The sequence below is a fragment of the Aythya ferina genome, assembly GCF_964211825.1.
Source record: "Aythya ferina genome assembly, chromosome: 2".
NCBI lineage: Eukaryota > Metazoa > Chordata > Aves > Anseriformes > Anatidae > Aythya > Aythya ferina.
In genome coordinates, this window is record NC_140297.1 from 71110998 (window position 1) to 71126811 (window position 15814).

Below are 15814 nucleotides of genomic sequence, written 5' to 3' on the forward strand. Positions count from 1 at the left end.
CATCTGTTTTAGCTGGGCTGTGCCTGCAGCGAGTACTGTTTATACAAAGTTATTCAGAAATTATTAGTCCCCAGCCCTGGAAGTTTCCCAGCACTGACATTAATCCATCACAGAATTGTTATCCATTGAAGACTAATTTTGCTCCTGAAAAAATACAATGATGGTAATGGCTTGGTACTGTGTGTATGCAGAGCTTTTCTATTTCCTTTATTCCCTAAAATTTAGTTTTTACATCTCTTTTTTTTTTTTTTTTTCTTTTTTTGTTCCTAATTTTGCTTCCTTTGCATCATTAAAAAGATGATTAATGAAGCAAGTAGAGACTGCTTAATCCTTCTAATAGATAATGAATGAAGGGTACCTGGGACAAATTCTTCTTGCGTCATATGAAATTGGGTCTCAAACACTCACAGAACAATCTTTAGTATAATTTTTTTTAATCCACAGTCCATATAAAAACCATTCACACAGAGACTAGAATTCATGGGATAAAATTTACAGACAAATATATGTGTGTAAATATATAAATACTTCACCCAATCTCTTGAAAGAAATTTTGACTGACTTCCTTCAGGGAGGATTCCTTAAGACTAAAGTCCTTTTTGCCTTAACAGAATGTTTTCCATAGAGTAATCATCAGTGAAACTGGCTGAAGTGCTAACATGTGAATTACTGTAATTCAGTTTCTCATATAATGCTTCATTAAATGAGGACTGTAAATGTCTGCCAAAGTATAGAAAAAAATGAGTGTACCAAAAATCCACATGGAAAAATATCCACATATAAAGAGCAATGGGATATTATCCAAGTTCTTTCGCTGGATTGCAGCCCTGTTTCAGTACCAGTGGTTTGGGAGCTGCTCCATCACCACATATTTCCTTTCTTGCAGCCTGCTTCCTGGCTTTAATGAGAAGAAAGGTGAACATTACCTCTTGGGAAATACTCATTTTATTGGCCTGGGGATGAGATAAAAGAGCCATTCAATTTGAACAATTTTGGTTTGCTTGGAGACCTGGGGAATCCAGAGGAGCCAATGAATCCTTCACCCATCTTGATCCCTCCCAGCTCCCACCCGCATGGTGACTGGCTACTTTGTGCGGCTCTTGGTTGTACACTGTGCAGGGTTCAGCCTGTCTGAGCATGGCATACCTGGGGCAGCCAGCCTGGCATGAGTGCTGCAGTTTCCACAATCACTGCTGCACTGGCAGTGACTTCTCTGAAAAGCAGATGTATGATTAGATGGGCTTATACAGCCTTCAATCTTGCTTTTAATAGTAGTTTCCTGTACATGGTTGTAAATCCTAGAGAGCTTGATGAGTTTATATGGTACATCCTTACTCTAATGATATATTTTCCCACACCCTCATAAATTGTTGTCTATTTGCATTTTCCTTAAATGGCTTCATAAATCCATATATATTGGTCTAGTCCTAAATATTATTATGAACCTTTTATTCACTGGCATACTCCTCATATAATCATAGATCCCAGTCCTCTAAGCTACTATCACCTTTCCACACATTTGGGCACCCACGTACCTGCCCATATGTACTTCTCAGGCTATAAATCATCAGCTTCTGGACTAAGATGAGACTGGAGATGTACTGTTCCTTTTTCTACAATCCCAGGCCAGGTCCATAGGAATAGCTATAAACAGATGAAAGTAGCTAAGAATAAAAGGTGTTAGAGCTGATCCCATATTTAGGTGACACCAAATTCCCACCTATAGTCAGAAGCACATTTGAGTTCAACTGAGTAACCAGGGGTACAATGCTGATCACCTCAGAATCAGTGGTACCCTATTTTCCTGTTTAACAGAAAACAACAAAAAAAAGAATAGATATAGAAAATTATGTGAACACAGAGACTGCTGCCTTTCTCACATCGACTTCTGTTTTCTCAAGATGGCCCCATTTTGAGGAAGAAGGAGTAATTTATTAGCAGTGGAGCACATTTCCTAGCAATTGATTCCAGGGAGAGAAAAGACCTGTTTGTCAGCTCTTAGCAAAGAAAAACAGAACTCTCCACTTGCTGAGTGAAGGCATTAGGGTATTTCTTTTCTCCCCTCTGGAATTCCCATCCCGGTCCTGGAGGAGCAGAGAGGAGGGAGTTCCTTGAGATGCTCCATGAATTCTCTATTTCAAAGGGATCTTCATTCTGCTCTTCTTTTGCACTGCTGCAGCAATATCAAGTGGCATTTAAAAATCTAGCTGTATTTTTCAATGCTTTTTAATAGCTAAGGCACATGACTCCAATGTGTGTTTTACAACTGTAAAGTACTCTTAACATACACTCCTGGGACAAAGTGGTCAGATGTTAAGGATTCCTATCTGGAGCCATAAGCAAAAATTATTTGAAGATATTTAAATTTCCTACATTTCCAAGTTTGTATGCAGCACTTATGAAGGCAATGGGATTTGATGATGGAAGGGAACCAGATGCAATATTAAAGCAGTGACTTAGAGACACTGCTGTTTTTTGTTTGTTTGTTTGTTTTGTTTTTGTTTTTGTTTTTGTGTGTGTGTGTGTTTTATTTTTATTTTATTTTTATTTTTATTTAAAATTTTTTTTTTAAAGTTTATCGTTCTTGCTTGTTATTTGGGATTTTTTTTTTTATTACAGCATCTCTTTTCTTTCTTTTTTCATTTTTTCCTTTCTTCTTCCCTGTCATCCCACAGCCTTCTTTCTCCTCTCTTTTGTTTTTTTATGTCTTTTTCTCTCCCTCCTCCTCCTTCTCCTTCCTTTCCTTCTTGTTTTTCTTTGCTGTATTTTCAAGCTCCAATATATTTATCAACCTGTCACAATTATTTTATTTCCAAAGCTGGCAATGAGATAGATTTGCTGCTGTTTGTGTTGAAAAATGTATCTAGATAAAACAAACGAAGCTATCAGGGTAATTGTTAACCTTACTGCATATGATGTATTTCTCAAAAGGAGACAGATTCTTCAACTCCTTTAAAAGACAATCTTCTAACGAGGGTCCCTAAAAAGGCTGTTGAGAAATAGTTTGTTCACCTCCCTTTCTTTTGATGTAATATTCTTCCATCAAGAAGGAAAAGTCCCCTGACACTAACTATATCTCTCATCTCTGTGCTACCAAATTTTCTCTCCTCCCTGCCTTCAGTAAATCAGCCACAGACTTGTGTAGGGCCTGAGAGCACCCGTCAGTCTCTCCACAGGCTGTGCTAATATCTAGGAGCTATTAAGTGCACACACACACATACATGGCCACTGGGAATCAAGGGAAAAAATAGACTCAGTGGAGACAGGAGCTTCCAGGTGGCTGGGCAAGAGAGGAGGAAGAGAGTCGATCGAGTAAGCCCTGGTCTCCTGTTAGTAACTTGGAAGGAAGAGCAGCAGTGGGATTTGGCAGACTTGGGGAGCTGGAGGAGGAGCGCTTGTGTTTTGCCGACTGAACTTGCTGTACCTCTCTCTCGCTCTCCCTCTGTTGCTGTAAATCCCTCTCTGGTGCAGCAGTGTTATCCAGAATTAAACACAGCTTGTCTCCGTGCCTGACAGGCCCAGGAGCTGACATGCTAAGGAGCTGAGGCATATGTTAAGGATAACTCATTTTGAGTGCATGTGTGTGTAGCCACAGTCCTGTTTTAAATGGCTCATTCTTCCACTGCTGCATAAATAGACTTTGGCAGGTTTTAACAAACAGTGCACTCTTCTTTTTGCACCTGTAAAGTGTGCATTGGGAGTGGGGAGGATAATCCCATACATGCCTACAACCACACATGCCTTAGTAATAGTACATTTCACCATACAGACCTTCGCTCACATGCTTATTTACTTTTAAAGCCTGGTGATGCAGCACCGAGAGAGACCAGTGCTCCTTCAGTAGTGATAGCACCTATTTTGCTCCTCTTTTCCTGCATGCCTGGAAACCCCAGGAGGTACAGAGCTGAGCTGAGCTGTGACTGAAGTGAGTAGGAGCTTTAGGAGCCAAGCTTGGATAGCTACAGGAACCCAGGTGGGATAAGAAAGGAGGAAAGAAGAACCAAAGGCCTGTGAACTGTGCAGCAAGAGAAATCGATATGTTTGTGTCATTAAAGCTTCTGTAAAAAGGAGCTTTCTGTAGAAGCAGAACAGGTTTCTGGCAGTATCATGGCTCAGTACCTACCTCTGCAATGAAATGCAGAGAGCTGGAGGCCCCTGAAAGAGGGTCACTGTGAATTCTCTGCTGCCCTGTCCTGCCTTGAAGGCAGGACAGTCAGCAGCTGTCATTCAGTACTGGATATCTTCCAAGCTACAAAAGGAGCCTATAAAAAAGGCACACTATGCCTGACGGTAATAGTGCAGTAACCTCTGGGCTTTCTGAATTTTCAGACTGTTTTCACATTTCTGTGTACTGCTAGAGAGAAGAGACAGGGACATCCCAATGGCATCGTATCATACAACAACGTTGTCTTTCACAATTTGCTGTGAGATGTCCTCATGTGAGGGCCAGGGCCTCCTACACCCAAAACACATGTGAGCACCAGGGAACGAGGCAACCATGGAGAACTGGCTGCAGAGCATGGTATAGGCTGCCAACTCCTGGAGCAAATCTGAGGGATGCTGAGCCAGCTGATGCTGCTGGCAGAAACGCCCTCCTGTCAGCATAAGAAGAGTTTATCCTCACTACATGGCTCCTGGTCCTGACATGCACCCAAACACACCCTCCTGCCTCTCTGTGGGTTGGGTTAGCACAAGATCCTCCAGGGAGTACTCTGCCAGGCATTCACAAGCTTTTGGTAATGAGTATTTGGATATCATTGAATCTCATTCCTTAGAGACTCTTAACCAGAGAGTGGAATCACCACTGCACATTATCTGTTCTGTGAGAGGCCTGACATCACAGATATTCCAGCTATGAGCCAAAGTTGGCCCTTCTTTGACATTGCAGTCAAAAATGTGTGCTCAAGATGTAGATAGATTCCAATGGCCAAGTCGTCTTGAGACAACTTCCCTACAGTGTTGATAAACATAGTACTAAACCTACACAGGGATGTTTTTGCCAGCAACCTCAGCATGTAATGCCAAAGATACTCAGCTTCATAGTCCTCTAGTATCAAGACAACAGATGTGTGTATACGAGACTAGTGTGGCTGGTGCTGTCAGGTGTCTAGATGTGTGATTACAAATCAGCTCTACAAGCTCCTTTCAGAAGTAACAATTCCCTTGCTCTTCCATTTGCATTTTGGTATTCATTTCAGAAGATGAGGGAAGCTGTCTTCTTCTCAAAGAAAATGTTGGAAATTGCTCATTATGCTCTTGAGGGCTCTGCCCGTCTTCCCAGCCTTCCTTCTGGCTTCAGGCTTTATGCAACTGTTAGCAAGCACCCAAACCCTGCCTGCCAGCAGCAAATAATATTTGCTTGTATATACTGTTTGTAACACCTGCAAATCATCCTGACTTCTAGGATATCCCTTCCCTGGCATCCCTGCTAGGGTTGCAGGCGATATCCTAGAGCACCTTCTCTTGAAGGACAGTGCAGTGGCTTCTCTTACTGCAGAGGTGCAGCTGTGGGGTGCATGCATGGATGCTGGGCTGAAAGGACATTGCATACTCCTCAGCAGCAGCTACAGGTGCTCCCTTGCCAAGCAGCAGATAGATAAGGGTGTCTTGTAGCTTTGCATAAGAGAGGGACTATTGTTGTTTTGAAGGGTAAGTGGGGTTTTTCACGTAGGGGCTTTAGAAAAGTGAGGATGCCAGAGGCTTGGTACCTTGCTAAGCCACCTATGAAGTGCAGGTGAGGAGGTTTCCATAAAGATGCATTACAAAGACCTCATGGCCCCTTTGGGATCCTGTCTAGTTCCTATGGGCAGATTTACTGGGGAGAGATTCTGCAACTTCCCCATTACCAGCACACGTGGGACATGATGTGTTGGAGTGGAGCCCCTGCTACAGCACACCTCCTTCTGTCCCCAGTAGGGACAGAGGCTGACAGTGTCATTTCCTAAACAAGCTAAAATACTGATCTCTCCCTTCCTCCCACCTGTCTGAAAGAGGAAAATAAGGTGTTTTAAAAAGTACACTTGTTAATGGTTTTAGAGGGTGTCAGTTCAATTACTTGGTTTGCTCTGCAGCTTTGTTAGAGTGGACTGCTTATAAAAAAATAAATTAAAAGAAAACCAACAACAATTATGTCAAATCTAGAAGCAAAACATCAACTGTAGAGGCAAGCTGGGTCATACCCAGTTCCACTACAAAGAATAAGAATGTGCTCAGCTCTCAGATCACAATTGTTAGCAGACGCAAGACTCTCTGTTACCTCTGTAGGCTCTTCTCTCTAGACTGTCTTTCCTTTGATGGCTTATTTTTGAAGTGTCCTGTGCTTTATCTTCTAGTGTTTTCTATTGATTTTGCTCTCTTATTCTACTCCTTCTTTCTTCTGTAGGTCTCTTGCCTCTGTTGCATCCCTCACTGATCTGAGTGGGTTTCATGGGTTACAGCATCCCTGGCCTTCAGAGAAACTGGGCTATTTATTTGTACTGAAAATCTGAAAAATGGAAGTTTATGTGTACTGAATAATATTTTGGATGAAGTGCAATAGGCCCAGATTTCTTAGAAACACAGAGTTCATGGCAGCTCACAAGCTTCAAATTCAAAGCTGGAGTTGCCCTTTTCCAAAATGTAGCAGTGTTCAGTTCTGTATTTATCTCTACATCAACTGTGTAGAAGTAAGCAAACAAGAAAATCAAAGTCCCTTTGCATTTAATTTTGAAGCTCTTAAATAACACTTATGAAAAATAGAGAAGTCTGTCTCTCTACTTTCGTGCTTTTTGCTACTATATCTGTGAATGAGAGTATAACTGTAAGCCTAAAACCTGAAATGAAGAATAGATATGAGAATGATTTAAGGAATTGAGTCTTCTCACAAGTATCTTTTTGTCTACACTACTGGTTGGATTCCAGATAAAATTTGGCTCTGCCTCCAGCTCAAGGGGTGTAATCCTTCCCACCTAACTTGAATTCTGGCAGTGTACATGCTTGTACATAGTTTATCCATCTAGATGCTTTTTATACTTGGCAAGTAAAATAATCTTCTCTGGGGCATGATTTGTTTTGATATGAGGCAGAACATCATGCACAGTACTTCGGAGGTGTGTCATGCTTTAGGGTCCATTGCTTGCAGAGAAAATTTGGCTATGCAGTCCAGATGCATTCATCCATACTCTGGATATCCAGAGTCAGTTCCCACTGCAGGGGCTTGCAAGAACTGAGCATTGGGCATCCACTGGCAGACAGACTTGTACATGTATTTCTTCTGCCTCATCTGCATGGGTATGTGTGAAAGAGCCACTGCTTGTTGGTGCTGTAGTGCAGTGAGAAAAGCAGGGCTCTGCTCTGCTACAGAGCCCCAAAGCCAACATCTGTGCCCCAGTAGGGCACTTGCACATTAGTAAAGAGGGTGATGAGTGCATCTGAACTTTGGAAGGAACTCTTATTCATGCTTACCAATGACATGGCTAACTCCAAGGCTGGAGTACAGCTCACTGTGCTAGGATAAACAGTTTTGAGCCAGGAAAGCCTGGAACAGCCCCTGCTCTTGTTGCCACAGGGACACTCCTGGCAGTGCCCAAGCCAGATGGACTGAAGCTTTCTGGAGCAAGATGGGAGGGGGTGCCTGCATAGGTTGACTGTTGGGAGGCGATGTGTGTGTTTGGCTGGCAGCAACAAAAGTGACCAGGCACTGTGTGAAGCTCTAAGGGAGGTAGGTGGTCTCTGCCTGCTAACATTTGCCATCTCTGCTGAAAATAGGCAAAGGGACAGAGGACTGTTGTTTTGAGAGTGTCTTTGTTTCCCAAGGTGAACCATTTCATAGAGTTAACCCCTTGTCTCTCCAGGTCGCTACCCACAGCCAAACAAAGGCACCTACATCCCGATCCTTGTAGGTGATGTTCTGAAGCCTGGGGAGTGGGGAGCCAAGATTATCCACAAGGAAAACAATTCCATTCGCCTGTCCATCATGTCCTCTGCCACCTGCATTGTTGGGAAATTTCGCCTATATGTTGCTATCTGGACTCCTTTTGGCATCATCCGGACACACAGAAACTCGGCAACTGACACTTACATACTATTCAACCCGTGGTGCCAACGTAAGTAGCTTATCATTGTCATAGAAGATTCACACTTTCTGCTACCAGGCTCATTGGTTTGTGGGAAAGGGTGGTCTGAGAAGGGGAACTTGCAGCCAAGGTTGTTGGAGACCAGGCAGTTTGGATGTGGAAAGGGTACGGTTAAGCTTACCTAGCTCTGCCAAGAGGCAAGTCATGCAGGCTTGGGGGTAGCTCTGTAGTTTTATGAGGCTAAGTCTGTTTTTACCCATGTAAGTAGCATTTCTTATAGTAAACACATCCCAAGGCATTGCTCTGACTCAATAAATAAGCATCAGTGTGAGCCTTCTGCCTGCCTTCGTGTGCCTTAAAATGACAAGTCAATACAGACATGTTTTTGTCCAGAATTTGGCATGGGGCGGGATGTGGCAGAGTCCCATACTCAACTGTTGAGTTACATTGCTGGTTGCAGAAACTCAGTGGGACCTGCTGCTCCTGCACAGGTCGGATGCTCTCAGTCTGCTGCAGAATGACTGGTGGCACCTTGCTGTTACACAAAATTTGAGCTTATAACTTCCCCTTAGTGGTGACTAATTACCAGCAACCCTGTCCCCTGCGAGGAAAATAATATTTTGCGAATGAGCCTTTTCTTTTTCTTTTCTTTTTATAATCCAAATCATCCTGGATCGCAGGTAAAATCAGCCCTTCTGCTGACAGAAATGGACTTTACCCAATGAACTCAGCATGTCTTTTTAAAGAGAAAGCAAAGAGGACTGGTGAAGTTTGGCTCACCAGCCTTCTGACAGGCTGTAGCACTGTGCCTCAGCTTCTGATTCTTGTAAGGCTCCAAGTCTGCCGCATATATTGCAATATATTTAGGTCACCAGCTAACTTTAATATCCTCCTGCCATCCTTCCTTCATCCTTCAATGTTTTTACCAGAGTATTTTTATCAAATAATCCCATGCCAAACAAGGGCCATCTTACTGTGTGACGAGTAAGTTTAGCATTATTAATGGAGCCCATTATTCAGCTGCACTACTGTCAGTACCTAGAATGATTTGTGCTGAGTTCATTACTTGCCCCTGGTCCAAGGGAATATAAGCAATGATTAGCTTATGCATTATTTAGGAAGATATATGTTAATGCTGAGTAAAGCAGAGTTAGTTAAGCAGGAACAGGAGGGAAGGGCAGGGCCTAAGGCCCCATGACACCATGAGGGACTTTTGAATGCAGTGTAGAGGTAGGTGCCTTAGAGAAGCGTGGCCAGAATTTATTCTGGAAGGAGAGAGAGTGGGTTACAGAAGGAGTCAAAGGTGAGTGAGCAAATGTGACTCACTGGTGAGCAGACAAAGCTGCTCAACATTTGTAAAGTCATCATTAGCCTGTCACAGCTCCAGCTAGGGAGGTGTGATTCTCCACTCTAAAGTAAAGCATCCCTTGGTTTTAGTCCTGTTGTCCCAACAACCACTGTGTTAGCCAGCATGGTGACGATGCAGTTGGTCAGCACCTCTTTAGAAAGGGATAAAACCTAGAGAAAAAGCTTCTCAACTTCCCTCATGACTCGCATACAATCAGCTAGGAGTGTATGCAGCCATAAACTGGAGAGAAAATGTAATGTGGGGGGCTTGGCTGCCCCACTGTGGTGTGATGGGGACCACACAGGCCGATTCAAGGTGCCAGGCAAGGAGGAAGAAGGGGAAAATCAATCTCCCCTTCACACCTCCTTCCTCCATCTCTGTGTACCCACAGCACGAGGGCTTTGCTCTCTGTGCATTCCTTCCCTCACACCTGAGCTGAATGGGGCCAAAAGCGAGCAAGATGAAAACCAAAGCATGTGAGCAAACCTGCAGAGTTCCAGATACGCAGCAGCAGCTGTTATCAAGGCTGACAGGGAAGCTCTGGTGCAAGAAAGCAAAGGAGAGTCTCTGGGCAGCAAGAGCCTGATGTGAGGGTCACCCCCAGAGGATCATGCCTTTGTCCCTGCTTACATATCCAAGTGTGCCTTCAAGTCCTGGCCCTTGCTGGGTATTGTAGGATTTATTTTCTGCATATTTCATTTGGATGAAGATTTACTTTCATTTCTTGCCCCTGCTTTCACTCCTAGGTAGTTTGGACTAATTGGCTCCTGTACCTGCCTTTTCCTCATTGCGTTAGAAAAGCAGGGACAGTGTTTCTCCATGGCCCATCCCCTGGCTGGGAAAGATTGTGCAGTGGAATGACAAAAGGGTATAAAAACTCAGGCAGTTAAAGTGCACAGAAAACAATAGTTTGAAAATCTCCTAGACTTGTTTGCTGGGTTAATAGCTAAGCAGAAGAGTCTGAGTGAAAAGCCTCATTAAAAAGAGAGAAGGCTGATGCCAGGAACGAATGGGGATTGTTATCGCAGGGAGCAGAGTACAGGCTCCATCAGTGTCTAGCACAGCTCTCCGACTCATCATTTTAGAGAAACATCAATGTGTCTGTATGAGCTTTTCTTTAAGTCATAGGCATTTGTGCCCTTTCTTATTACTTCTTTTTTCACTGTAGTTCAGTTTTGACATATTTTCCCAGGCAGGGATGCATTTTTTTTTCTGCTGTTTCAGAACAAGTCAGCATACTTTACCAGTAAAGCTACAGAGTAGCTTCTGTATTTTGCTTCCAAAACCATCAGATGCTTTCATATGGTTTAATCCCCTTAGCTACATTTAAGGCTCATCACTAAGAATAGACATGCAGATGTGGGGCCTGATCCTGGAAAATGATATACATCAACGCCAAACATTTGGGAATTCAGCAAGCAAGTGGACTGAGATTTCAGATGCTCAGGTGAAAATTGTGCCAGTTAATAAGCAAGGTAAAGCCTGTGAAGAGAGGCAGCATTATCTCTTCAGCCAGCTGACGTAGCTGGGAAAAAAAAAAAAAAAAAGATATGCTTTTGGGCATGCAGAGCCCTCTTCAGTTCTGAAATAGGAGATACAAATGGTAAGTCATTAAGGATAACTTCTTGGAGTTTAACTTCACTCTTAGCAATATCAGACTACATGAAAGCAAAGAATGGCTCCTTTGATCTGTGAGCTCTTTCCAAGGAGGTGCTGAGCCCAGTGACTTTCTGATTTATGAACACTCAGTGCCTATCAAGAAAAGACCTTGCATGGCCTCTTGTGGCTCTCACAGGTAGAGATGCCTAGGGTATGTGAAACTTGCAGACTCCACAGGCCAAGAGTATGTATTTCATTCACCCAAATTTTCTGCAAAGTGTTTTAGATATAATCAATTAAATATATTGCATCTTTAGTGACTCAGTTGCATATTTCTTCTGCTCATGTCCTTCAAGTGTTCTAATACAGTTTGAGGATTAGTAACATGTGGTTGACTTTGGTCTCCTCTTATGTGTTATATGGCATCCAAATTTGGCCAAGTTAACATTTTCTGGTGTTTGTAGCCATATCTTAAGTTTTACATTTTGTATCATAGATTCCATATGACTAAGATTCACAAAGAGCTTCATATCTCTACTACATCCATGTAGGCAAGCACTGGCAGTTGCAGGGCAGCACACTGAACTTGGTTCTGAGTGAAGTGGATTTTGCAGATATCTGTTTTTAGCTCTTGAAGCTCTGTGTTTGCCACAGCACTGTACTCCTCCCAGCAAGAGCCTTGCCAAGTTCCCACGATGAAGGGAGGCTGGGCGCTGAGGGCAAGCCTCCACCTCCACCCATCTGCTGTGCTGCTGCGCTCAGCGGTCACCGTGTACGGGAAGAAATGGCATTTCCAGCTCCAGCTGGTTGCTGTGCTGGGGCAGGGGTTCCTCAGGTCCCCTGGTACTGGGCAGGAACCTACCATGCCCATTCACTTTTCCAAAGGGACAGGACTTCTCTGCACTTCTTCCACTTTTCACAGGGAGCCCATGTTCTGTGGGATACCTCACCTGCAGGCTTCGTATGAAGTGTATTTTCACCTTATCCATCTTCAAACAGAGAAGCATACAAGCTAATTTGCTTCTTTGTAGCACTGCTGGTGTCTTAGTAGTTTCCCAGGATAAAAAGTGAGGAGAAAAGCCTTAAACTGCTAGAGAAAAAGAACAAACAAACCCAGAACATTTCCTTGGAATTCTGTTTGTCAGATGTGAGCCTCTACTTGCACCAAATAATTAGGAGTTGTACTATGTAGAGTACGCTTAGCATCAAAGTAGTCACAAATGCCTCGTATTTTCTTCTAAACAGTCTCAAGGGTAGTGAAAGCTGTCAAAAATCAAAGCAGCTGGCTTCTCTGTGAAACAGAGGCCCTTTTTACTTTATCAAAAAATACAAATATTTAAAAATAATTGACAGAGAAGTTAATCAATTTTCATCTGATTTAGCAAAGATCATGCGGTCTTGAAATAACATAAGCATCTCAATTGATATCAACCAGATCAATATTGATATTTATAATCCCTGAAAGAAAACAACAGCTGTCAAGAAAGCATGTGCACACACTCCACTGAATACATAACTGTTCAGAAGGTGTGGGTTCGCCTCCTTGAAATGCATCCTTTGTAGTGTTTGTACACATGTGCTTCAATAAAACCCAAAGCTCAGGGAGTCAATACATATAATCGCTCAATCAGCAAATCAAGCAGATCCATCCTAATGAAACAGAGCCTGCGTGATCTGTGACATCTGCAACATTTCTGGTAGGATGTTGTGCAAAACTTATTTAGAGCTGGGAGCTGGACCTCAATAAAATCATGTGATATGTGGTTTCTGAAGTATGCAAGCCCCTTCTGGCATCAATGACTGCAGCTTTTTTGATTTGCTGTCAGGTTTTTTAACACTCTCTGTCACCGTGTAGGCTCTCAATGTAAACCTGTGATCTGCTTTGTGCCTGGGTGCAGGCTGACTTGGTCGTAGGCAGTACCAGGCTTACAAACAACCCTTGTTATGACCCAGCCCTTAGAAGCCACATGGGTAGCACCATGCTGCTGCATGAAGGGTCTCAGACCTGCCTGCCTTAGGGAAAAGCAGATAAAACCTGCTGCTTTTCCGTCTACTCTGATTTTGATGTAGCCTGCAGAGCTTGTACAGCAGCCCTGTTGAAAGCATAATGGCAAGCACTGATCTCCTCGAATACATAAAAACCTTCCTACATTTAACACCTGCTTCCATATCATTCTTTGCACACCAATGTAAAGGTCACAATGTTATGTATCTACATGTAACCCCTTCTGTATGTATAGCAACATGGATATAAATATATTTGCAGATAAAATAAAAATTCCAACAGTGTCAGGTGTACAGACTGGCAAAACCCTTCACTTAACTGAAGTTGGTGTGAGTTTTGCCATTGATTTTTCAGAAGGATCAGATTTTAGTGATTTTCAGCTGAATTGCAGTTTTATGGCAAGTGAAGAAGCTTTAGATGAGGTTTTGAAGGAATTACAAATCTGATTTGCATTTCAGAAAAATACAACAAATCAGTAGGCTTTTAAATGTGAAATGATCATATAGTAATTTGTAGTGAGATCCTGAAGAAATCTACTACAGCACTGGTCAGTGGTAGTTTTGCATTTGAATGTATCATGCTATTGTAGGTTATTGCTTCCCTTTAACTTGCTCTCTGGTGCAACATTACTGAATTCTTCTAATTAATTAATTCCCAGACCATTAAATGTTAAGTGGTATCTCTTAGTCACAAAACACTAGCACTGGCACGGGAAAGAAATCCTCAGCTGTTCTAGCACCACAGAATCCCTGTTTCATACCTGCCTGTGAGCATCTGAACAGTTTCACATAATTCATGTAAATTCAATAATTTACATACATTAAGAATGGGTTATTTAAGGATGTGAATACCCTTTGCAGGATGAGGTTCCACATGTACACTTTGGAATGATGTAAGACCAATCTAGGATGTACACTTTGTTTATGTTTTAATGAAGACCTCTTCCAATTGCTTGCAGTTTTCACTTGCACATTCAGATTTCTCCTCATATTGGCTGGTCAGTCGAGTTACATGGGGGCGGCACACCACAGTCAGTATCTTATGTACAGAAAAAGTAATCACACCCTTCTGTTAATACTCTATAAATACTATACTCCAATTTTTTTAATGCACTACAGATTTTTCTTTAGATCTCTTGACTTGAACTGTTTTCCATTAACATTAATAGGTTTGAAATTGTTCTTTGATCTGTTTGTACAGATGCAGAATTGCATCACGGTGCTCGAACTTTTAAATTAGTGGTACACAGTAATCTTGGAATTCTTGATAAGATGTGACATTTTAATCATACTTTGCAGATCTCGAGAAAACAGGCAAGAGCTGTCAGCATTTTTGCATCTCACGTGCTTTTAAGTTGTATTATCCTATTTCTAACTGGGGTCACTATCTCCTTATATTTGTGCTCTGCTGAAGCAAGTGATGCTTTGTTTGATGGATGATGGGCACTTCTCATCAAATATGACTGCATTATATGCTAAGATTTTTTATCTGCCCTATATAGAAACTAAGTGGCTGTGTTAATGCTTGTTTTGGATAAATTGATGCAGAGGATGCCGTGTATCTGGATGACGAGAAGGAAAGAGAAGAATATGTCCTGAATGATGTTGGTATTGTCTTCCATGGAGACATTGACGAAATAAAATTAAGAAGCTGGAGTTACGGTCAGGTGAGCTATTTAGACTTTCTGTGGCTGCTCCCAATAGGACAGCAAATGAATTTAATTGACAACAGACAGTGGCTGAGACTGTGGGCTCTTGCTCTGTTGTGCATTATTGGTCTCTACTTCAGAAACACAAGAGGCATGCATTTAAAATTGTATGAAGCAGGTGTATATCTAATTCAAAAAAGCAACATTATAATAGCTAATATTTAAAGGTCTTGTTCTAGGAACACATTTAAGATACTAAGAGGCTGCCTGTTGAAAGTTACAATCATTAGCTGAGATTTTTACTACACAGCAGCATTTCTGCTGCTACATTACTGCTACTTCAAGATCAAACTGATTTGGGGAAAGAGATTTTTTTAGTTATTTATTTAGCAAGAGGTTGCATTCCTTTTTGACTCTTCCTTTCAGTTCTAGCAACTTGGCGAAAATAATTATCATCTTATTGGGGGTCAGCTTTTCGTAGGTTTCCTATTTTCTGGGTTTGATCCCAGAGTTTTAAATTTCCTCACCACAGTGACAAGTGCATAACTTCTCCCTTTGCTGCCTGGACTTGACAACACTGGTCTCCAGTGGCTTCTTGCAGCCTTTGAGAAGCACAGTCCTGGCTGGCTGGTGTGCGGTGTTGATGTGCCTTCAATAAAATCAACCCCTTATTGCTTGCCTGTTTTACCTCACCCTATTTGTAATCACTAGCCAGCCTGAAAATCACTGTGGGATTTGTGGGATTAAAGAGTTAAGTTGTTGTGTGAGAAAAGGGAAAACGCATTCAACAGCAACATCAAAATTAGCAAAACTAACCCTAACTGTCACCCAAGGGGACTCCAATGGACAGTTATTGGACATGGCTCACCTCACCTCCTGTTTTTTCACAACAGCACAATTAAGAAAGTATTGAAGTACTTCCTTCATGCAACAGTGATGGATCCATTCAGTTTTTTGCTGCCCCTCCCTGGTGCAGCCTTGCAGAAGGGAACCTTCTTGCTTTGCTTTCTGTCCCTCAGCTGAAGCTTTAGCTGGATGGATTGACAGTGTGCTTGCCGTAGAGAGCTCTTTGAAGTCACATCTCTTGTTTCCTTGTTTAAGGGTTTCTTTTTTTTTTTTTTTTCCTGCCGAAGCACTGCCTTAGGAAGCTTCTATCTTTT

General features: G+C 42.3%; 2 protein-coding genes across 4 annotated transcripts in view; one reads left to right on the top strand and one right to left on the bottom strand.

Annotated features, from left to right (window-relative positions):
- LOC311431063 (uncharacterized protein) overlaps positions 1-15814 on the bottom strand; it is a 304216-nt gene that overhangs the window by 71315 nt on the left and 217087 nt on the right. The gene's annotated exons all lie outside the window — the stretch shown is intronic.
- F13A1 (coagulation factor XIII A chain) overlaps positions 1-15814 on the top strand; it is a 93521-nt gene that overhangs the window by 41977 nt on the left and 35730 nt on the right. For all 3 annotated transcript variants that reach the window (XM_084508241.1, XM_084508240.1, XM_084508242.1), the window contains 2 exons: positions 7833-8084; positions 14554-14672. In XM_084508241.1, coding sequence (XP_084364367.1) covers positions 7833-8084; positions 14554-14672 — 371 coding nt within the window. The remainder of the gene's footprint in view (positions 1-7832; positions 8085-14553; positions 14673-15814) is intronic.